Source organism: Arctopsyche grandis, chromosome 8 (assembly GCF_051622035.1).
Source record: "Arctopsyche grandis isolate Sample6627 chromosome 8, ASM5162203v2, whole genome shotgun sequence".
NCBI lineage: Eukaryota > Metazoa > Arthropoda > Insecta > Trichoptera > Hydropsychidae > Arctopsyche > Arctopsyche grandis.
In genome coordinates this window covers 27,805,913-27,831,524 of record NC_135362.1, presented here as the reverse complement: position 1 = coordinate 27,831,524, position 25,612 = coordinate 27,805,913, and the positions used below count along the sequence as shown (strand labels likewise).

General features: G+C 33.1%; 1 protein-coding gene across 2 annotated transcripts; it reads left to right on the top strand.

Moving 5' to 3' along the window:
- Positions 1 to 1,299: 1,299 nt before the first annotated feature.
- On the top strand, positions 1,300 to 4,951 carry LOC143915703 (kelch repeat and BTB domain-containing protein 12-like). 2 transcript variants are annotated; one of them, XM_077436457.1, is made up of 11 exons: positions 1,300 to 1,358; positions 1,431 to 1,581; positions 1,654 to 1,793; positions 1,866 to 2,047; positions 2,124 to 2,318; positions 2,394 to 2,726; positions 2,873 to 3,016; positions 3,100 to 3,269; positions 3,339 to 3,561; positions 3,641 to 3,821; positions 4,620 to 4,951. In XM_077436457.1, exons 2-11 carry the CDS (start codon positions 1,469 to 1,471, stop codon positions 4,757 to 4,759), a joined length of 1,821 nt encoding a protein of 606 aa, XP_077292583.1. In that variant the 5' UTR covers positions 1,300 to 1,358; positions 1,431 to 1,468; the 3' UTR covers positions 4,760 to 4,951. The 2 variants fall into 2 exon arrangements, with proteins under 2 accessions (XP_077292583.1, XP_077292584.1); XM_077436458.1 differs by having other exon boundaries at positions 2,514 to 2,726; positions 4,620 to 4,904.
- The last annotated feature ends 20,661 nt before the right edge of the window (positions 4,952 to 25,612 follow it).

The window sequence follows — 25,612 nt, the reverse complement described above, 5'->3', positions numbered from 1 at the left end:
ATTTACTAGTATTCAGTTCAAGCCCTAAACTGGAACTGAACTCTAAAACAGCGTTAATATCAGCTTGAAGGAAAGAGGTTTGCCTCTCATCCTTAACAGCAAAGAATAGTTTAACGTCGTCTGCAAACAAGAGACATGAAGCATTGCGTAGTACTTTAGGGAGGTTATTTTACATATATAGTAAGTCTCTTATAAAAAACTATATGTACACCCCCAGCGTCTGCGCACCCTAGGGGCAGAGCCCTAGGGCTTCGCCCCCGACGTTTGCACCCCCTAGGAGGCGGAGCCCTAGGTCTTCGCCCCCCAGGGTTTTCCCTCTGGCGGCTGCGCCCCCTATGGCTTCGAATCCTTTGAATCGGAAAAAAAGCGAATTATTTGTTCGATGACGTCACGAATTTTAACGAACGAAGGATACATACATACATACATACATATGTACATACATACATACATATGTTTTATGTATGTATCTTTCCAAATTATATATTAAATTAATATAATGCTATTGTTTTTTTTTGTATTATGTATGTATAAATTCATTTTTTGTCTGTGCATATATATAATACATATTGTTGCGTAGGTGTGGGTGGAGGATCCAAGTAAAAGGCCAACAGTCGTTTCACAGCATTTATTGATGATTAAGGAGATACACGCAGTGTCACTGCTAAGTCCAGAATGAATTATATCGCCTACGTACCGCCTTATAAAGGGTAGATCTCTCAGGACGCCTAATCTGTTTACCTGTTGTATAGTCACGTATTCGGATATGTATTTCCAAGACATTGGGTCTTCCCGTACCGATTCTGAGAAATAACTAATAACGGTCATTGTTTAGCCTAAATGCACTTAGAGTCCAGATATAATCTTTGGAAGTAAGTGCATGCATTTAGTTAACCGATAACAGATATCCGTTGGTCTAAGTACAATTCGCTCAATCCACGGCGTACGTAACAATATGTATGTCTGTATATATTTCTATTTTTCTCATCTCTCTGTATTTTTTCGACCATTGTGGCGCATTAGGGACTCCTGCAAAGCCACAATGGTCCAAATTGAAATTTTAATAAAAATAATACTTGAATAATAAGTGAAAAATTTAAATCACTTTTCTACTCTTCGTTCAAATACAGCAAAATTTCTTAACCGGAAAGAAACCCACGTATTTTTCAATCAACACATACATATGTCTGACCTAACCGCAAAAACATCCTCTCATGTGTAAATACGCAAATATTTTTCTTCATAATGATAAATTAAGATAAGATACGCTTATCTACCGCGAAAAATGGTATAAAATCCATTGTAATATATTTGCGTCTTCATAATACACTCATCATTATTGGGATTCTGTCCAACTGGTAAGTCCGACTCCATATATCGTATTTTACATTTATTAATTCTGAACATGTTCAACTTGCAATTTAAATCAGTTTCAGGAAAAGACTGTCAAGGGAGACTAAGAAGCAAGATGATGGAAATTGATGCAAAACCAGCTCTTTCAAAAAAGCGACTCCAGTACTTTTACGATGCAATGAGGGAGGGAAAATTCACAGACGTGGTCTTTGACGTTGGCGATCGGAAGTATATTTCGGTTTTGAAAATAGTTAATAATCAAAATAATTCATTCTAATTATGTTTCTTCACAATTTGCAGATACTACGCCCATATGGCAATGCTCTCAGCGTGCAGCAAATTCTTTGAGACCAACAAAAGGAATATAAGTCGTATTTTTTCTGATTTCGATTACCCGGTCATCGATGCAGTGTTAAAGTATTGCTACCTTGGAGAAATACGTTAGAACTTCATACTTTCATCACAAAATCAACATTCTAAATACTGAAAAAACATTTGAAATACTCTTTTAGATATCCAAGACGAGCATTACAAACATTTCTTACAACTGGCCAACATACTTCAGATCGACATTTTTGACTCTAAATATGAAAAGGCGATCATTGAAACGAATTGTTTGGAAGTCTTGAATCATTCAAATGATCCGATCCTACCAGAAAAGGCGAATAGTGAGGCCATCGACAACTTTACACCTGTAAGTGTTGATTATTTACATATATACAAAGTATTGTGATTCTTTGCACTAGTTATATTCTTATTTTTCGTTTCAGTTACACAAATCCCCAGACTTCCGCAATCTGCCAGCCTCCGCACTATCTGATATCTTAAAATCCGATGAAATAAATTCATCAGTTGATGAATTATTTGACCTTGTGAAATTTTGGATAAAATATGACGAAGAAAATCGTAAGAGTAAATTGGTTGAACCGTTGGGCTTGGAGAATTTGCCGCCACTCTCTATAGAGGTATTTTAATTATACTTTTCTTTTGCAGCTAAAATATCTTGTTCTTTCTTATATATACATATGCGAGTATTTTAGTATATCGTCACGGAACTTTTGGACTTGTGCTATCCAAATTCCGATTGCAATGCTTTTTTCAAACAAGCATTAAAAGCAATTTTCGAAAATTATGAAACCAAATTATCAACCACCGAACAGATACTGAAAAACTGTCAATATGAATTGTCAAATGTCAAGAAGCATATAAAAACTTCCCGATCCGAACTGTCATCTGCCGAAAAGACTTTAAATAGCTGTCAATCCAAATTTTCAATCGTCGAACAGATTTTGAAACATGGTCATAGTTCATTCGAAAATGATGAAGCCACTGAAAATGACAAATTAGCACTGGTTGGAGATTATGATGCAAATGTAAGTTTTATTTATTTATTTAAAGTTCACTTCAAATACAGGAAAGCAAGAAAATTTATAAAATAGCACTCGTCAGAGACATCGACGCATCTATCTATTTTTTGATTACATGACATACTTGTTTATTTAATCATGTTTTTTTATAGGTAGCAAACACCATCGATATATACGATGGAAAAAATGATCGTTGGACCTTAAGTGAGGATTTTCAATTGAACAGAAGTGACTTTGCATCAGTTTTAGTTGATCATACAGGGTTGTTGATCATAGGAGGATCCGGTACAACAAATGTAATCTTTGGCAACGTTTCAATGATATTATATGTAGAACATTTCCTTGAACTATTTTAATCCAAATACATGCATTTTCCTAGGTGGACTATATTGATCTGAAAAGTGGTCAGAAACATCAATTGAAGCCATTGAATCAAAGCCGTCAATGGCCATCAGCAGCGAAAATTTGTCGCAATTCAACCACTATTGTATACGCCATTGGAGGCATTGACAGTTACGAAACTAGAAACTTTTTATCATCAGTCGAGAGGTGATTTTGAAATGCAAAAAATATATTATTAAAATGGTTCTGAACTAATCGTTGATTGATTTTGAGCAGATGGAGCAGCGAAACAAAGACATGGGATCGAAACGTAGCTCCATTGTTGCATGCTGTCTATTTCCATAGTGCTGCAGTTATTGACGACATTATCTACGTGACAGGTGGGCGAATAAAAAAAGATGGAGAAGATTCGTCCACTAATATAGTACAAGTGTACTCTGCAGATTCAAATTCTTGGTCTTATGGCACTCCGATGATTCGGAAGAGGTTGCAGCACTCGGTGAATATCAATTTGCGGTTCCTTGACCAATGCCCTTCATTAATACTGTTGGAACTAATTTTGATTCCACTGTTTTTAGAGCGTCGCATTCAAAGGGAGGCTGTATGTCGGTGGTGGAACCACTGGTGAAACATACTATTACTTAGATAGTGTCGAATCGTATGATCCAAATGCCAAATTATGGACTATTTATTGCAAATTGCCAAAGCCTGTGCGTGCACTCAGCATATGTTTTTATCGAAACAAGCTACTTTGCATGGGTGAGTTTTCTGTGTCCTCAACAATTGAGTGAACTTTCATTGTAAACTGTCTGTAATTTTTACATACCTCTTATACAGTTCACATGGTTTTCGTGTTAGTGGTAATTTTTTATATCTCTTATCTATTATCCGATCGTTTTCATACTTTACCATATTGCTCATTTTGGTCATCAATATACGTTAATGTATCGTCTGCCATTACGTTGGAGATAAAATATCGTATACAATGCGTATCAAATATCCACAATTTTGGGTACGGTGACGTCTAGCAAGCTACTATAATCTATCTTCAACCTTTTCGCCGTGATATGGCCATATCAGATTTTAATTGTTTAAACGCCTATAATTTACTCTATATTTTATAAAATTTGCTCTATAGGTTCTCGTTATCTCTAATATATAAATATTTATAGTTTTAACTCTCATGTGTATATATAAATTTCAAATTTGGCGTCTAGCTTCATGTAATATATACACGATATATATTGATTTTTGGCCAAATATGTCAGATCTGAAAATTCAATGCTAAAAGTATATCTCTTCACTGAGTTTTATCTGCGAGATAAGTATTCAATAAGAAGTTATGTTGTATCTAATTGTTAATATGATTTACAATAAGCTTACATACATATGTACATCACATACAATTAGTTCAACAGCTACCCATAACCTCAAATTTCATTGTTTATTTCTCCAAAACAAACTTTCTAACCAATACAAGGTTAATATACATATGTACACAGATCAAACAGTGATAGTTTTATTTTTAGATATCAGCTGATTTTTTATCATTTTTAGCTGGACATAATGGACAAAACTTCTTGAGCAACGTTTGGGAATACGACGACAAAAGCAACAATTGGAAATCTTTAAAAAGTCTCAACAAAGGCAGACATTATGCAACTGCACACGTCATACCATATGATTCTGTAATTTGATTGATCGCATAAAATTGATCGAAGTACAAAATGAAAATATATTAAAAAAAAAGGATTGTTAATTGTCAATGAATTAATCTTAAATGAAATTTTGTGATTGAGCTAAATTTCATACACAATAAATGAACTGTTACATATATGTTTGATTTTGTTGCATTTATTTATTCACTGCATCATTTTAATTTATATTATAAAAAATTACAAATTATTATATAGTAATTTTTTTATTCAATCAAACATATACACTCGTTTTTACAGATCGCTCCAAATTGACGAATTTACTAATATATATCAATAAATATTATATTATATATAAATACATAATTATTATTATATATTTTGACATTATATACGACAGCTACGGTCAAAATTTATATTTTTACAATATGAATTGTTCATTTATGCAATACGAATTCATACAAACATCATCCACAAAGACATATATTTTTACATTGTATACGACACAGCTATAAGAAATATATACATTTATTGTGATAAGATATGTATGTGCTATTAAAATGAGAAGTTCTGAATTTCGATAAATTAACTGACATGTTTTTGGCAAGGAAAAATGATCAAATCTAGTCATTGATGAACATCACATGTACATATTTTTAAATTAAGATTAAATTTTCACAATCATTCTGGATTTTATAATAATCCAGATCGTATTTATTTATTTAAGATATGGTTAAATAGCTAATTATATAAAATCATACAAATAATAATATATTCATACACATGGATGCATACATATGTACATACATATATGTATGCACACACTCGCAAATACACACAAGAAATAAAAATAACTATTTACACATTTATACAGAGGCGTTGCCTTACAGTTACCAGAAATGTATCAATATTACTTACATATATTTCTAACATCATCTGGCAACTTATTATGTACATATATGCAATAACACCTCCTTACAACTTCCTACTCTTATTTAATTAATTTTACATTCTGTACAGTTAATTTGTTGCAACCTCTAGTGCTATATTTATGTAAATCTAACCTTCTAATAAAATATCCATCAAAATACCTAGCTAACATTTTTTTATCTAATTGACATATAAATAAAAACAAATTAGTTACATATTTTTAGAGCATCACTAATTTTTATTCAATTTCATTCCTTTAACATGGATCTTATGTACATATATTATGTAACAAGACACTCTCCATGGCTCTATTATGTAATATTTATAGCTTATCTTTAATTGACAAATTCATCAAGTGCAGAACAGATCCACATACCATAAAATGTGGTCGAACAATTGCATTATATATGATGATTTTACTATTCTTTGACAGATTTATTTTTAATCTTCAAAGTACTCCCACTTTCGTAGCTACCTTTTTTCATTATAAACTCATCATGTCATTTAAAATATAACCTGTCATCTAATATTATACCCAAGTATTTAATGTTATCGACTGTATTTAAAGTTCTACAACTTCGTCATTCATTCTCACTTCACCCACACCACTTTTATTGTTTATCCATGTCATTTTTGTTTTACAAATATTAATTTTTAACTTATTTACACACAACCAATTATTTACACTATTTAATTATTCATTTAAAACATCACACATCTTTCTTACATTATTACCTATGATATATTACATTATTACCTATGTATATAATACTAATCTTTCCACAGTCATTGTACTCACATGTGTAAATATATTGACCGCAAAAACATCCTCGCTTGTTATTATAATATTTGTGAAGTTCTAACACTATTATAAAAACCACAAGAATATTCTATATTTCAAACCACTTGTTTACAACGTAAATATTTTCATTGAGAAATGCATAACAATAAATTGAAACCGCGGAATAGTGGGTCAAAATAAGCTTATTATCGTCACAAAAAATGGTATAAAAATCATAGTATCTTTATAGTAATCATAATTGTGTAGTTTCATGTTCCAAAACGCAGTTTATATATTTTTTAAATTAATTGGTTAACAAACCAAGATTTTTCTTTATTATCATAAAAATGTTACATTTACATATGTTATTGGTAGATATATTCGAAAACTACAGATTTAATTATGGAACGATGATGAATTTAAAATGAGATACGTAGAACTTTTTTTTCACTACTTATCTTTCGTTCACTTTATCCTGCTGCTGTGCTGACCGTCACTTGCGGGGTCGATATTAATGACTACCACTCTCGGAGTCTCGATGGTGATGACTACCACTCTCGAAGTCTCAATAGTGATGACTACCACTCTCGGAACCTCGATTGTGAAGACTGACCGAATCGTGATCTATATAAATGTGATCGAATCGTGATCTATATAAATGATTTATTTATCTCTTGGGTTGGGCAAAGTCCAGCATTCCTATCTATGTGACTATCCTTTTACAGGATAAGTCGGATGGCAACTCATTGACTAATGTGATCGAATGATTTCTTTATTTCTTGAGTTGGGCAAAGTTCGGCACTCCTATCTTATTAGACTATCCATTTACAGGAATTGTAATGCACTTGTTACTCACGTATATGAATGTGGAAAAGTTAATTCGATTATTGTGGGAACTACGTTGTAACTTCCTCCAATAAATTCCAAACTTAAACATAAATACTAGAATTATTTCCATTGAATTAAAATAATGAACGATGAAGGTATGTGGAGTAATAAATTGCTAATATTGTACCCAAATTTATTAGAATAAGTAAACAAACTAAATAAATAAAAAAATAAGGATTCACGTTTGAATTGGAAATCTATTTTTAGGTACTAATACGTGTATAGGAATTTTAAAGTAAATTTCAGGTGATTTTTAAAAATTGCATTCATTTCATTGCATTTAACGGGAGAAATGAACATCCACATGAAATATTACACAAAAATTCTCTATATTGGTTAGCTCAAAGGCCAACTTTGTTCATAGTTTAGTCGTAAATCTGAGCATTGTTTAGTAGTACCTCCATGTGTCTATTAATCAAGCGGTCCAAGTTTCATCCTTCCAGCTGAGACTTGGACGTCTCACGACTTAAACGAGTGTCGAACTTGCCCAGGAATAACCGTTATTTACGGCCTAGGGGGTTTGGAAAATAAATCACGACAGTCGGGAAATTCGGACCACTGACCGACGGAAAAGCGATCGGTGTCGATACGTGACGAACGATATAAAGCTTGGAAAAATTTCGACAACTTTCCGCACGTAGGTTCCGATGTCGTTTTTCACTCACTCGAGGACGGGTTTTCAACGTCGGAAAATATGCGGAAAATTCACTGACTGTATTCAATCAAACGTGTGACGCAGTTCTGCGACCATTTCAAATTTCACACCGTGTGGTTATTATGAAATGTAATATGTACAGTTCGGTGAAAATTCAACAAAAGCGTTCCTGGAAAAAGTGTCCGAATACTAACGGACGAGTGAAGCTTTGTAAAAACAACAAAACTTCATTGCAACAAAGTTTGCTTAATTGAAATTTAATATCATCACAGTGGGTGAGGATCCACAACGAAATCTAATTAAGAATTAATTGAGAACCAACGGCGACGTTGAAAGTCTTTACAAAAGCAATTTTTGATCAAGTCGTAAAACCAATCATTTCCTTAATGACTCGCTGTGTTTTTTAGTTTTCTGTACACATATCTATGTATATATGCATATACATATATAAAATTGAATGTTTGTCTGTCTGTCTCGAATAGGCTACTAAACCAAAGAACCGATTACGATGGAACTTTCAGGATTTGTTGTATGTAGGTCCGGAAAGATTACTGTGAAAAAAAATCGCACAAAAACGGGAACGGAAACGGGAAAAACGGGAATGAGTGGAATTGCAACGCAATCATTTCAAATGTTTTCGCGTCGCGACCTGCGTTTTTAGGGTAAAATAAACAAATAATTGAATAATTTCAAATGTGTTCGCTGCCTGCATTTTTCCGACAAATGGGAACGGGAACGAGAACGAGAACGGGAACGGGAACGAGAACTTTGCCGGCCAAACCTTGGCCTGTAATGTCCAGTATGTATATGTGACTCTAGTTCGATGGTTTCCTATCAGAGTTTGCTAATTATCTGATTTCATTGTTGAAGCGGTTCGACTAAATTGGCAACCTATTCCCATTTCTCGAAAGCTTGAGTATAGCATCTCGGATTAGTTGATTATTATAAACATGCTACCCACCTATGTACATACATATGTACTGTAAAAAATTATTTATTTATTTAACGTACTTGGGAGTAGTTGGAACCAAGGGATTTGACATAAATATAGAAATAAATGAGGATGTTTGAAAAGAAGAAACCTATATAGCTTGTTTTTAAAAATATTAAGGTTTTCTGAATTTATTACTTGTGCATACTATTCCAAACTTTAACCATTGTAACTTGTGTTGTATTTTGTATTTTATGCAAAAATATGTTATTTATCGAATTTGTTCATAGATGTCTCTATGATGTTGTATTAAAAAATATATACATATATGTACATCTATGGATTTAGACTTTTTAGAATTTTTTACATCGTCATCTACAGCCCATTACCATCCACTGCTGGATGAAGCAACCAACCAACACGCTTCCACTCATTTCTGTTTTGCGCAACTTTCATCCATCTCACCCCACACATTTTCCTAATTTCGTCTACCCATCTTCCCTGCGGTCTTCCTTTTACCCTTTTGAACCTCGGATACCATTCAAGCACTTCTTTTGACTACCTTTCGCCCATTCTTCTAGCTACGTGACCATTACCATTTCATTATCATTACTCTATCCACTCTGTCCCCAACCCTTGTCATACTTCTCACCCACGTGTTCTGCTTCCTGTCTTTCCTCGTTATGCCAAGCATACGTGGTTTTATACTTCTTTGAGTGCATTGGACTTTATCATTGTACATAAATCAAATTCAGATATTTGTGACAGCGGATAGGATGATTTTTGCCAATTTGGTTGAGGAGCCGTTTCAACAATGAAATCAGATAAATTAGCAAACTCTGATAAGAAACGATCGACTTTGATCGAAACGATCGAGTCACAAATATACGAGTATGACCAGCAGTATTAAAGATTAGCACGGGATCGAACCCGGTAACCTCTCGCTGCTAAACATAAACGGAACCACCGAACCATACTGCTGGCTATGATGATAAAATGAAGATATTATTTATTTATTTATTATTTTTATTTTTACATAGATATGTATATACCAGGAGAGCTTGACAAGAAGACTCCAATGCGCCTTACTGGACAATTAATTACAAACAATTCAGCATTTTATTATTACATAAATCACTGTATTTCCAGAAGCTGAAGAACACGAAATAACAATTAATTAATTAATTAATTACACAATTAATCCATTGAGACATCTATGGATTTAGATTTTGTACATATTTTTTACAAATTATACACACAATAAATACAGAAGATTTGTGACAACAGGAAATATGATTTTTTGTCAATTTTGAGGAACTGTTTCAACAATGATCAGATAAAATTGGCAAACTCTGATAAGATCGATTTGGAGTCACAAATACCCCCAAATCTAACCAACAGTATGGCGGATCGAACCCACTGATCACTTGACGCTAAACAAACACGCAACCATTAAGCCATACTGCTGGCTATATATGTAAGTATGTATGCTAAATATTATAAAACACATGTATTTACCAATGTGACCTATTTTATATATAAGGATTTGTGACATGACACAGACAGGGGCTTCCATAAATGAGGTCGCGGTCTTCTGTTACTAATGACCAAAAACAACATCCCCAGAGCATATTATTAAACGCAATCCTCTCTTATTTTTACTTTTTCTATATGTATGTAGTAATTATAAAAAGATTGCACAATTTTTGTACGTTTAATGAAAAACAATTAATTTTCCAGACTTATTGGAGATACACCTATTCCAGAGGAAGGAGACCTTCTATAAACTGTATAGGTAAAGTCTGGAGATCATTCTACAAATTTTCCATTAAATCATTGCGTCATTATTCCGCTCTATAGTGCCATTAGATTAAACTTTATCCAAAGCCACGGTGGTTCTGTTGCAAAAAGCGCACACACTTTTCCAACACCGATGAAAACTGGGACAATTTTCGCTGTCACCCCCTCACCCCTTCCTTTTTGTCGCGTTTTAATCAATTTCGACAGATTCGTGAGATTCGTTTTACGTGTTTATCAAACTCGGCTTTCCGCTTCGCGGCACGTATCCAATTTTCCCGAGGAAAATCGCTCGCGTTGGCACGGGAAAGGGAATTTTTTCCAGTCGATCGTATTAGAAGTGCTAACTCAATGCTAGCGAAAGTTTGAACGCATCGAAAATTGAAAATCGCGACTTGAACTCGCGTATCTATCCATCCGTTACATCCCGAGATGGGATATGGCCGTAATCCAATATAAAATATCACTTTTTTTAGAAGGGTTTGCTGAGATTATCTACTATATTCATATATATGAAATAATGTATAGCTCTATTTTGTCAGAATCCTGATACTTATAATGTTTCCTTTGGGAAAAGATATCTTGTACTGCCTTTGAATGATAAGTTTTCACCTGTTGACATGCTTATGAGTCACTTCACTGTTGACATGCTTATGAGTCTATCGTCACGCACATGAGAAGATATTATATTCAGCTCAATTACAGACGTATTTGGATGGCAAATTTATTAAAATACTTCATCTTGTTTTTTTTTTGTCTTATTTGGGTCAAGTTTTCAACATTAAGCTTAGGTGCTTTCTAAAAGAACACAGCATGAGCTTTCTTTTACATAATGTAGTATTATATTTTAGCTGTCAGATAACTTTCCCAAAACCTTTTCGATGATCCAAATTAGTGTATGTAATTAAGAGCAAAAAACATCAAAATAAGCAACAGTGTACCAAAATTGTGCTTGATGAATCTGTTTAAAATAATTTTCCGCTAAAAAACAAAAAAAAATATTGTTAACCATCAAATTAAATGATGCTTCAAAAAATCTATCGAAGAAAATCTAAGCCAAATGAAAAAAGGGCATTCCACATGCTTTGAGATTTTAGAATGAAAATTTGAATATCATTTACCATGCTTTTTTCGCTTTCGTTTTATTTTTTTATATTCATGCATATATGTATGTAAAAAAACACTAGTGTGTGTGTCTTCGTGGATGGGCGCTCCCACGCAGCACATCTGACGCTGACACCACCCGGTTCAACTCGCTCAATATCAGTACATGTTAGACGCCCTACAGCCCCCCACTTCCCCACTATCCCGCGTCTCCTAGAGACAATCGGTCGTCACGGCACATCCCTATGCATAGCGTATACTCCTGGCATTCTAAAATTTGTTTCTTTTAAATCTCCATACTTGTCGACGCATCCGCCACATACATACATACATCGCGTCCGTTTTTATATACATACATATATATACTAGTGTTATACCCGATGAAATATCATCGCCTGGGTATTGGTATATTAAGTTATTAATTAAAAAAAATTAAAAGAAATGTGTCGATTCAATCCATTTACATTTAAATATATACATTTAACTATCCACGAATAAATTTAAATATATTTAATTTAATATTTATATTTAATTGTTTAATATTACCTACCTACGTGTAAACAATATAAAACACCAATAGAAAAATTAATTAATTAATTAATCAATTAAATCCATTTTCATTAGATGGCGGTAAATATGTTTCATACATAGATTTTTTTTCTTTTGTTATTGTATTCGAATATACGTTTTGGCAGTGGTTTATATACATATATGTATGATATGATATGTATATCATTATTATTCTTTTGTATGTTACGATTGAACACAAGGGCATTAACGAATCTATCACAAACACTCACAAAACTGCATAAAATGCCACTATTCGTTGGTTCCGATGAAGTAATTCGATACTGGAACCCGTTTCAGATTATTTTCCGTTCAATTGCAATTTCGGTCGAAATTGAATACGTGCAACAACTGCTGCAGACGCACCTGCCTTTTAATACCACCACCCCATAGACGGGGACGCGACAATTGGTGCAAGGCCAAAATGTTCAACGACAAAATGTACCCGAAAATTAGTGCACTGACAAAATGTACCCGCGACAAAATGTACCCGCGACAAAATGTACCCGCGACAAAATGTACCCGCGACAAAATGTTCAAAAATGTTCAAAATGTTCAAAAATCCTAAATTATCCTATTTTAATGGCAAAAGTAACTTTTTATTGTATTATATTTATCGATGTATATGGTACTTTTTATCGTATAGATCGCGGATGTTATTAAATTATTATAAATTAAAGGTGTTCTCAACCGTACCAACATATACTTATTTAAATTGAACAATTACATTTTAAGCGAATGTCATTGTGACTCATTGAATATCATTTTAAGATGTCATTGAATTAGTATAAATGTCAGGGGTTCTCAACCGTATCCAATATTTACGTATTTAAATTGAAAAAAAAAACTTTCCGAGCGTATGAACTGCAGATTACATTGCATTAGTTTATATGGCAGGGATTCTCAACCGTCTCCAAAATTTTCTTTATTTCAAATGAATAATTTATTTTTTATCGTACACATCGCGGGCGTTATTAAATTAGTATAAATGTCAGGGGTTCTCAACCGTATCCAATATTTACGTATTTAAATTGAAAAAAAAACTTTCCGAGCGAATGAACTGCAGATTACATTGCATTAGTTTATATGGCAGGGCTTCTCAACCGTCTCCAAAATTTTCTTTATTTCAAATGAATAATTTACTTTTTATCGTACACATCGCGGGCGTTATTAAATTAGTATAAATGACAGGGGTTCTCAACCGTATCCAATATTTACGTATTTAAATTGAAAAAAAAAACTTTCCGAGCGTATGAACTGCAGATTACATTGCATTAGTTTATATGGTAGGGCTTCTCAACCGTCTCCAAAATTTTCTTTATTTCAAATGAATAATTTACTTTTTATCGTACACATCGCGGGCGTTATTAAATTAGTATAAATGACAGGGGTTCTCAACCGTATCCAATATTTACGTATTTAAATTGAAAAAAAAAACTTTCCGAGCGTATGAACTGCAGATTACATTGCATTAGTTTATATGGCAGGGCTTCTCAACCGTCTCCAAAATTTTCTTTATTTCAAATGAATAATTTACTTTTTATCGTACACATCGCGGGCGTTATTAAATTAGTATAAATGTCAGGGGTTCTCAACCGTATCCAATATTTACGTATTTAAATTGAAAAAAAAAACTTTCCGAGCGTATGAACTGCAGATTACATTGCATTAGTTTATATGGCAGGGCTTCTCAACCGTCTCCAAAATTTTCTTTATTTCAAATGAATAATTTACTTTTTATCGTACACATCGCGGGCGTTATTAAATTAGTATAAATGACAGGGGTTCTCAACCGTATCCAATATTTACGTATTTAAATTGAAAAAAAAAACTTTCCGAGCGTATGAACTGCAGATTACATTGCATTAGTTTATATGGCAGGGCTTCTCAACCGTCTCCAAAATTTTCTTTATTTCAAATGAATAATTTACTTTTTATCGTACACATCGCGGGCGTTATTAAATTAGTATAAATGTCAGGGGTTCTCAACCGTATCCAATATTTACGTATTTAAATTGAAAAAAAAAACTTTCCGAGCGTATGAACTGCAGATTACATTGCATTAGTTTATATGGCAGGGCTTCTCAACCGTCTCCAAAATTTACTTTATTTCAAATGAATAATTTAGTTTTTAAGCGTATGTCATTGAATTAGTTTAACACCGAAGACCTCTGTGAGGGACAGTACATATAAGATAATTATAAATTTTAGAGTTAAGTAATTTTAAAATTAGCTTGATAGCTAAGATAATATATAAATAAATAAACGTTGATCGCCACGTTTTATTTTGATAAAACAGTTCCCAGCCAGCGGTCACGTGTACTTCGAGTTTTAACATTGAATGTGACCTTTACGGCGTCTCTAAATCAAATTCACATAATTTTTTTCCAAAATTTTGTTTAAAAATGCAATTATTTTATTTCTTCTGCAAATAAGTCTTCTAGTGTACATTCGCAAGCTATATGTAAAATGAAAGTTTTTTTTAAAATTAATATTTCATTATACAATTATAAGGCAAGAATATCAAATATTAATTTAGATAAATTTAATGTATTATTTTACAATCAAGTCTCGAATTACGACTATTAGGATTTATGATGGAGAGATTTTACTTAGTGTTTAACAAAAAACAAATGTATGAATCGGACATTGTATTGGAGAAAAAAGGAGGTATGTAAAAAAGGCAGACATTAGAAATTTACAATAGTCAACCTTTTTTTTTTGGGCAACGGGTTCCTTAATCCCCAGCTAAAATTATTTTTACATACCTCCTTTATGTTTCACATTAATATTGCATCATTTACAACTAACTATTATGCGTAAGAGTTGCATACAAAATTTCATTTTGACATGTAAAAGACACACGATTGATGTAAAATGCAATTAAAATGTAAATGTAAAAAAAATCACGCGCGTTGAATAGAGATGGCAAAACAATAATATATTTTGAAATTAGTTCTATGATTGACAGATGAATTGTCTACACAAATGGACGAAAATATGTAAAAAGACAAATGGGTTATAAAATTTTACTACCCTCATGTTAGAGGCTATTGAATGCATTTTTTTCTTTGCGTAAAACCCTAGGACAATAGGCAAATGGTGGGTTCGAAATCTCTTCAATGTCCTCTTCAACTTCGGTTTGTAGCATTAGAATAATAATTTTTAGCTATTCACAGTTGATAAGCTCGATCACATTTATTATAGAAAAATATACATATATCTATGTAATAAATTTATAATTTCTCTGGTATTATAAAGTTCTAATAAGGTTATCAAGTTAACAATACTTGTTCACCATCCCACCGCAAAATGCCTATGTTGAACGTGTGTTCTCATTAATTACATAAAGCTCACTGAACAGATGAGCGCAATTCGCATTATATTGACACAGTGAAAAGCGTGTTATAAAAAAGTGTATGTATTATAAAATGTCGTGCATTGAACTATATAATTATATAAAAGGGGAAAAAGAGCTGCTCCAAAAAACGAAAACATGAAGTCGCCCAATTCAAAGAAGAGTAAAGGCGAGAGAAGAACGTATGAATTAAAATGTTAAGGTAAGGTTCTATTTGGTTTTATTAAATTTAATCGCCTATTAATCTATATTGTTTGATTTTAGATTTGGTACAGATGCATTGTTTTAAAAGATTGCACAATTTTTTGTAACAAAGCTATGAATTTCGAGTGTATAAAGCTATGAAAGCTATGAGTGTTTTTTTTTTTTGGGGGGGGAAGTCCCCTTCGGTGGTCCGACAATTATGGCAACCCTAAGATACGTACGTACATAAAAAGTAGTAATTAGTCACAGTCAATATTGTGTGCACTACAGCCCTTTACGCAAAAAACAGCTTTGTCTGTTTATTTATGAATGGCATATGTCGTTTCAAATGAGTATTTATTTCTTAAACTTACCCGGAAATATTGCGGCTGTTGGTTGTAACTTTCTCGAAAACAACAAAGAGTCAAGTTTTATTGTTATTGTTAAGAAATATTTTGTTGTTATTGTTTTATTGTTATGACTAGAAATTTTAATAATATAACTTTTAAATCAAATCGCCACCCTGGCACTTTGATTGATATAAACATTGTTTTTCGAGTACAATTAAAAAATATTTTGACTAAAATTTCACATAAAATTTTGTATTCCAAATATTGTGAGCAGAATCTCGTTCTAACACTCGAATAGTAATCTGAGCACATTCAAAACTTAAAAGACGTTTAGTGAAATTTATTGGCTTTTTTATCTAAAACCACCCAAAACTTCGAAAGAAAACATTCTTTGAACCATTGACCATACACACTTGAGGATACATAAAATGAGGGAAATCAGCTTAAATGAATAGTGATCTCTAAATTCACATGTTAAAATTTGATAGTTTTTTGACATACATATGTACATGGATTTAGAATTGCTAAAAGGAAATGTTGCTGTTGACACACGAACACGGGTTTTGCAAAATCAAGGTGTTGAAGAGGATGCATTATGGAAGTTTTTATAAAATATAAGAGAATACATCATAATTTCTGTTTAATCTGAAAGTTTTAATCTGAAAATTGATAAATTTTGTGTTTTAATGTTTTAAATTTAATGACATGTGCATTTCAACAGTTCGAACTATGATGATTCCATTATTTGAGAGCAGATCACTTTTAATCTTACAATTAATGATGTATTATTTTAATTGAATATTGTTTATTTATTAAAATAAATATTATTACAAAATTAAGTAATAAATTTAAAAATGATTTTAAAAATACATGTCAAATGATGATCTTTTTTCTTTATCTATTTTGTATGCTCATATTATGTTTAAATGATTTTTGTTTTGTTTTCAACTGAATACAACTTATTTCATATGAAGAAAAGATTTGTAATTTTGGCTTTTATTTATTTATTTTCATTATAAGATTTTATATTACGGTTGAGAAGCCCTGCCATATAAACTAATGCAATGTAATCTGCAGTTCATACGCTCAGAAAGTTTTTTTTTTCAATTTAAATAAGAAAATATTGGATACGGTTGAGAACCCCTGACATTTATACTAATTTAATAACGCCCGCGATGTGTACGATAAAAAGTAAATTATTCATTTGAAATAAAGAAAATTTTGGAGACGGTTGAGAAGCCCTGCCATATAAACTAATGCAATGTAATCTGGAGTTCATACGCTCGGAAAGTTTTTTTTTTCAATTTAAATACGTAAATATTGGATACGGTTGAGAACCCCTGTCATTTATACTAATTTAATAACGCCCGCGATGTGTACGATAAAAAGTAAATTATTTATTTGAAATAAAGTAAATTTTGGAGACGGTTGAGAAGCCCTGCCATATAAACTAATGCAATGTAATCTGGAGTTCATACGCTCGGAAAGTTTTTTTTTTCAATTTAAATACGTAAATATTGGATACGGTTGAGAACCCCTGTCATTTATACTAATTTAATAACGCCCGCGATGTGTACGATAAAAAGTAAATTATTCATTTGAAATAAAGTAAATTTTGGAGACGGTTGAGAAGCCCTGCCATATAAACTAATGCAATGTAATCTGGAGTTCATACGCTCGGAAAGTTTTTTTTTTCAATTTAAATACGTAAATATTGGATACGGTTGAACATTTTGAACATTTTTGAACATTTTGTCGCTTAAACATTTTGTCGCGGGTACATTTTGTCGCGGGTACATTTTGTCGCGGGTACATTTTGTCAGTGCACTAATTTTCGGGTACATTTTGTCGTTGAACATTTTGGACTTGCACCAATTGTCGTGTAACCCCCATAGACACCCCACACCCTCGTGGTATTATGTCTTTCTTACGACGCGTCGTAGTGCAGCCTTTGGGGTGGTGAAGTTGGGAAAAATGCAGATTTGTTCCATATGGAATGTCGTATAGTCTCGTTCTTATGAATATTTCATCTTCGGCTACCGACTTTCTCACCTGCCGAGAATTCTCATCTCTCGCAATAGAATACAAACTTTCCGTATTATCCCAGGCTGCTTTTCCTCCTATGATAATGTCTCGTATCTAAATAACCTTGCCGTGTTCTTTAAGCGTGAGTATTATTGGTTTTCCGAGTTGTTTAAGTGTAGCTTTCCAGCTTTTAAATGACATATTAGTACATATTTATTTAAAAGAGTGAAAGGTTCCATATTGTGTCGTGAACTTTTATAAATTGTATTACATATATTAAATATACATTTATATGGCATGACAAACTTCAAACTCGAATATATCGACTTTGCGGCGACGTCGTACGAAAAGTCACAGCCTCTCCCCGGGGGATGAAAATGGAGTATGAGAGGGGTGGTTTTAAATATTAAAATACAACTTCTCGGAACGGGATCGGTCTATGCGGAAACTTTTTAACGAAAAGCCTTTTTAACCATTCATGAAATTAATTTAAACGTCTTCCCGCCATAAAAGAACACGACGACGACGACTCGCTCGTTTTTCGAGCTTTGCATAAAGCGCTCCCGAATTTATACCTATGTACTTTTGAAATTTTGAATTTTATAATGTCGTTTTATGCGACTTTAATAGCTTAACCTTTTCCCCACTGTTGTATAGTATTAGAAAAAAATTATAAATAGGCAATATAGTAAATAATAATAATAATAGCTTTTATTTCAGACGATAATAAAAAGAGTTTTGAAAAATAGTAAACAAAAATAAAAATATAAGTACATAAGTAAATATATAAATATTATTAATAATAATAATAATAATGTTACGTACATCGCGTAAGTGCAATCGGATTAAGCCGAATAGAATCCCAGAGACTGTGAGACCGTTTATAATTGGTTTCGAGGATTATATCTAGACCCTAAGTGCATGTAGGCTAAACAATGGCGACCGAGTTGGCTGTTATTGGTCCCTTCTCAGAATTGACCTGTACCGTGGGACCGAAAGTGGTGGGAAGACATATCCGTACGTGACCATAACTATAGGTAAACAAATTATACGTCGAAGATGTCCTGAGAGATCTATCCCTTATAAGGCAATACTTAGGCGATATCAAGTCATTCTGGACTGAGCACTGCCAGTGCGTGTATCTCCTAAATCATCAATAAATGCTGTCAAACGACTTTTGCCTTTTACTTGGATCCTCCACCCACCCCTACGCAACAATAATAATAAATAATAATAATAATTTAATGTCTATTTAAGGCGGTCGGTGGATTAATTCCATCCATCCATCCATTCCAACATACAGTGAAGAATGCAAATGAGAAGATGCAGCAGCAAAAAGACAATTAGATGATAAAAATATCAATGAAAATTTTGTTCGAATTATGTACATACATATATCGTAACGTAGAAAAATGGGAGAGAGTATCCACTGTCCAAATGCATTCGTGGGTGAACAATTGAAACCCCGCATTAGGCTAACGGGACTCAGTAAGTGCCCGAACAAAGGATACGCTGGGGTTCTCACAGAAGGGGGCGAGTGCGGGTAGACGTACGTGCCTAGACCCTTGCGGCACTCCTGAGGCGCAACAAAGGTTTCAAATTCAACAGATAACACCTTATCAATTTTCACTATTTGCCGTCTTTTATTTAAATATGATTTAAACCAACTTAAAACTAAACCATTTATTCCTAACTTGTACAATTTATCTAATAAAATACTCATAATTTATCTATTGTCTCAAATTCTCTTTTAAAACCTAAAAAGACAATCATGCCTGTTTCATCGATCGCCTCTATCCAATTAGAAACCACCAACTGGATAGCGGTTTCTGTTGAATGTCTCTCTCTAAATCCAGACTGTTCCACAACCAAACAATCATTTACATTAATGCACTATTTCAACTGAATCATCACGATTTCCTCCAGAATCTTATCAACGATTGGCAACATATTGATGGGTTTGATTTCACTGACTTTATGTGTACCAATAACTTTAGGTACCGATACAATAGTGGACACCTTCCATACATCCGGGTCGGAACCCATTTCTAAAGACTTATTTATTCATTTCAATTACTGGGGTCCAACAACGTCCTAAGTGTTGATTAAAATATCCAGAGGCAATCCATCCATACTAGAAACCGATTTTATGCCCTTCAATACACCACTCCATCCCAATATTCCCACTAATTTAAACTTTTCAAACTTATTTAAACCCGTACTCACATCAGCATTCACATTATTATGCCTAATTTAAATTGAGTAAACTATATCATTCACGCTATTAATATAAAACTCATTCAATCTTTTAGCCATAAATTCTTTATAACTATTTCTAATTCGTTCAATGTCAGACTTTTCCCCCCAGAAATCAAAGTTTTTTTGCACCATCAACATTTTTTTCATGCCTCTTCGTATTACGCAATACATTCACACAGCTATTCCTCTTTCTTTTCAAACCAAGCTTTATGAACACTAGATTCGTCAATTACTTTAATAGTCTTGAGTATATTATAACTACAACTCTTTTTAACTAAAATCTGATTTACTTCTGTGATAAACCAGGGTTTTAGTGTATAATTATGCTTGATTTTCTTGGTTTGCACACACTTATCTTAAGCATCCATTATGTATATGTATTACTAATCATTTTGTTTCACATTAAATCTACACTACTACTATCATTCTCCCATTCACATTTTTGTAATATTTCATACTAACAATATGTAGGTTATGGCATATTAAGTTATTAAATAAAAAAAATTAAAAGAAATGTGCCGGTTCTGTGTTGAATCCACACGTGGTCGTATTTTTTTCAAATACCTTTTAAATATATTCAATTGAATATTAAAACTACCTACCTACCTATATATAATATAAACAATATAAAACACCAATAGATAAATTAATTAAATAAATTTTCAATAGCTAAATGATCAGAGAGTTATTGCCCTAGCGGAAACATTGGTAGCAAACAGTATAGAAGTTTTTTCTTGGTCTGATTTTATGTTATTATATTCGTATATTTTTCGGCAGTGTTTTAACTGTGACATATGTACATATGTATGTCGAATCAAAACGACTATTATATGTAGTACGGCGAGCGTTATCGCACAAAGAAACACATAATAACGCTATTATATATTTGTTTATAATCACAAACTTTTAAAAGATACATGTATATGTATATCTGGCAATCGGTTAGGTAACTTATTCTAGCGACAATTTTTATATTATGCAAATTTTTTAGCTCAATTGACATGCTATAATTATGAAATATGATGTTTGCCAAATAATTGAGTTCTTTTGTGGAATAGTTTGTGCTTCAACCATTTCTCGGAAATCCCTTTCGGGAAATTCATTAAACAAAACAGTGCCTCTACGCTATTCAGAGTGGAAGAATTAATTACATTTTGAATAAATCTGTTATGTATTATAAAATGTGAGACATTCGACGGAAAAAGTGAGAAGCTCAGCAAAGACCTTTTGTTCTGAAATTAAATACTTTTCCGAAATAAAAAATAACGTGAAACAACGAAACGAATTTTAAAAGGTTCTTTGTTTGGGAAATTAAAAAATTGTATTTTTCTATTGTATTGCATTGTGTATATAAAACAATACTCACTTCAGTAGACGATAAGATTCGAACGAGTATAGCGTTTGAGTACAAAACCCTTTTTTATTGTTCGTGTCATTAAATTTTAAATTATTTCTCTTCCGAGTGCGACTGTTACATTCGAGAAATTGGACGTTAAAAGAAAATTACGCGACCCTCGCGTTTTCCATCGTAATTTTCCCGACCATTGAAAAAACTTTTGCGAAGAATAAATTTGTACTTCGCAAAGAAATAATATTAAAAAAATATCGTAACACGGTCGTTCAAGCAACTTTCAAAAAATGTTAAACCAAATTATAGCGCGGCCCCTTTGACGCGCATTAAATTATATAATATTATATCAAACATGTATGGGTCGACGTATAAATTTGTTAAAAGAAAAATTATCGCCGGTTCTTTCGCTCATATAATGAGATGAAGTGAAATTTTCGAGTAGAAAGTTCGACTCGTGGAAAACTTCTTCGGGAAAGTCGACTTCCTAAAAAAAGAAGAAATAACAAAACGGGAAAAGTCTCCAGGGCTTCTCTGCTCCGTTAAGCATGCAAGAACGCGTTTGTACTTTTCCGAATTTTCCGCGGTGAAAATTTAACTCATTTCCACTCGCGAACGACCTCACCTTTAATTACGACGGAGAATTAAATTCCGCACATTTTATTAAATAATACTCGGAAAAATTAAACAGACCCCTTTGATTCGAATCCTCCCCCCCCCCTCCCGAATATAAATGAAAAAAGGGGGCAAGAAATTGAATATCACATCGTCACATCTTCAGGTAGTTGTGTGTTATCTCAGCTTGACTTTGGCAGCTGTAATTTATGGTGTCCATAAGATACGAGTTTCGGATATGGTGGGTATAAGGGTTTCATAAAAAAAAGAAAAGAGCAATTCGAAACCCCCGGATCCTTTAGAAGTTGATTTTCTTTTATCTCGGATGAAGATGGGGGTGCACGAGAAAATGGGGAGACATTTTTCTTTATAATAGAAGCAAATCGCATATATGTACATTCAAGTGTACATGTATTTTTTTTCTAAATAATCCGTGGCTCAACCGACGCAATGGACTCGTAAGCTTGTGATTTGGATTTCAAATCCCAGGCTAAAATTCGACGTCAAAACGAAGTCGTTTCTACGAAACTCCCAATTAGAAAAGGTTTATGAATACAACTGTATATGTAATTGTATAGGAATATAATATATATATATATATATATATATATATATATATATATATATATATATATATATATATATATATATATATATATATATATATATATATATATATATATATATATATATATATATATATTAAAAAACAGAAGGGTTGTGTGTGAGTGTGTGAAGGTATGTTTTTTATGCATCGATAAGTATCAGATACAGTGGTTTCCGAAAACTTTTTTACTAAAAATTATACAAATGCTTAAACTTCAAAAACATTGTTTTATTCCTAGTCAAATACATAAGGAAGGACTTTCTTTTCCGTTATGCACTAGCAAAATTAGCTGTTAGCATAGATATATAATACACATAGATGGGCCCTGACGTGTGATTTTGGTCGGAGATCTTGTCTTCACTAACTGAGGGGTGCGGGGGGTTTAACTAGCGGGGAAGTTGGGAAAAAAAAGGTTTGTTTCCCTACGACGCAGCGGTACCTACCTACCTACTGAGAGAAACTGTGCATGCGCCATGTATTTTGCATGCGCCAAAAGGGAGACCAGTATAAAGCGTGAGGGCGGATCTAGTGTATTACACATCAATGGCTGTTAGACATTCAATGTGAATCGCACACCTGCACTCAAAATCCTTCCGAGTAAAAAGTCATAATCTTTATTGCCTAGAATTAGAAATACCAAAAGGAAGCCAAAAACTCCATACTCATTGATTCAAAACGAACGTGATTTTATTACTTACCTCTTATACAGTTCACATGGTTTTCGTGTCAGTGGTCATTTTTTTCGGTCTTACTCGATTGAATTGTTAGACTTTATTTTCGTTTATATCATCATCATCTACAGCCACTTACTATCCACTGCTGGATGAAGGCCTCTCCAACACTCTTCCACTCGTCTCTCTTTTGCGCAACTCTCATCCATCTCACCCACACAAGTTCCTAATTTCGTCTACCCATCTTCCCTGCATTCTCTCGGGTACCATTCTAGCAATTCTTTTGTCCACCTTTCGTCCATTCTTCTAGCCACGTCGCCCGCCCATTAGCATTTCAATCTCTTTTCTCTATCCACTATGTTCACTACCCTTGTCATACTTCTCACCCACGTATTATGTTTCCTATCTTTCCTTGCTATACCAAGCTTACAACGTTCCATACTTATTTAAGTGCATTGGACTTTGTGTAGCAACCTGGCGTTCAATGTCCAAGTTTCACATCCATACGTCATCACTGGCAAAACACATTGATCGAAGATCTTTTTCTTTAGGCAGAGTGGCATTTTTTATTTAAAAACAACATTCATTCGTCCAAATGCACTCGATCCTAATTTAGTACATCTCTTTATCTCTTCATCTTTACTACCGGACATGTCAATTATTTGACCTAAACATAAATAATTATTTACTACTTCTACTGGTTTATCATCTAATGAGATGCACTCCATCTTAATTTCTTAAAGTCTCTTTATTTTTTCTTCTTTACTACCGGATATGTGTATTATTTGACCTAAATTTACAACTTCTACTATTTTATCATCTAATGAAATGCTATCAGGCATCCAATAACTATTGAACATTAGGTCTTATCTAGGTTAATTTTTGATCCTATTTTCCTACTTTCCCTGTCCAGCTGTGTTAGTCTTTTCAACCAATCTTATATATTATATAAATATAAATCGGAAACCCGTTGTTTGAAATTTGGGATAACACAACTGCGTAGATTTGTATTTATGTATAATATTATCGAGTTTCACTTTATGTTGTTGAGCAATATATTACCAGAACAAATGCGGATGTACCATTGTATACCTTTATGTACGTACTGCATGGCTTAGCCTAAAATTGATTGAATCCAATTTCACTTAAAATTGAAGGATCCGAGGCATTGATAAGAGGGGTAAGCGCCTAAATCTCGGTTTATAGCTCTCGTCATCAAACGATTTTGTCGTATAATGAACGGTGAAACAGCAACGTTTGAGGGTCGACTTCGCTAATTGGAAAAGGTCTTATGGGGGGAGGTGGAAAACGGGAGCAACGAGAGGAAACCTCGTTATATCAGACATCGGACCACGAAAAACTGATCCAATTATACGCCAAGCTCTTCAAAACCGGAAACGTCGAAAGTTTCCATGTCCCCGATGGCCCCTTAAGCTATGCAATATTTTGTTGAACATCGCCTATACATATTTTCAGTTGAATTTTTCTCTGAAATTATTGGTATTTCTGACTTTTGTTATCGATTGATTTGTAGGGGTTGAGGGATAGAGGTCGTAGTCCTCTGTTTTATCATCACCGTTGGGTCAATATTCATTTCCGGTGGTATAATGTATTTATGGGTAATAAAATTATTCCATTACTGCGATCCATACTGTCGTAAATATGTTTTAATGAGGGTTTTTAGTGCTTTAAATGGACATTTGTTCGAAAAGATATGCGAACTAGACCAATAGGAACTGTAATGCTCCGAATCACGAGCGATATTAAAATGAAAGCTTGAAATGATATTAAATTTCAAAACTGAAAGTAAGGCGGGTCATTCTAAA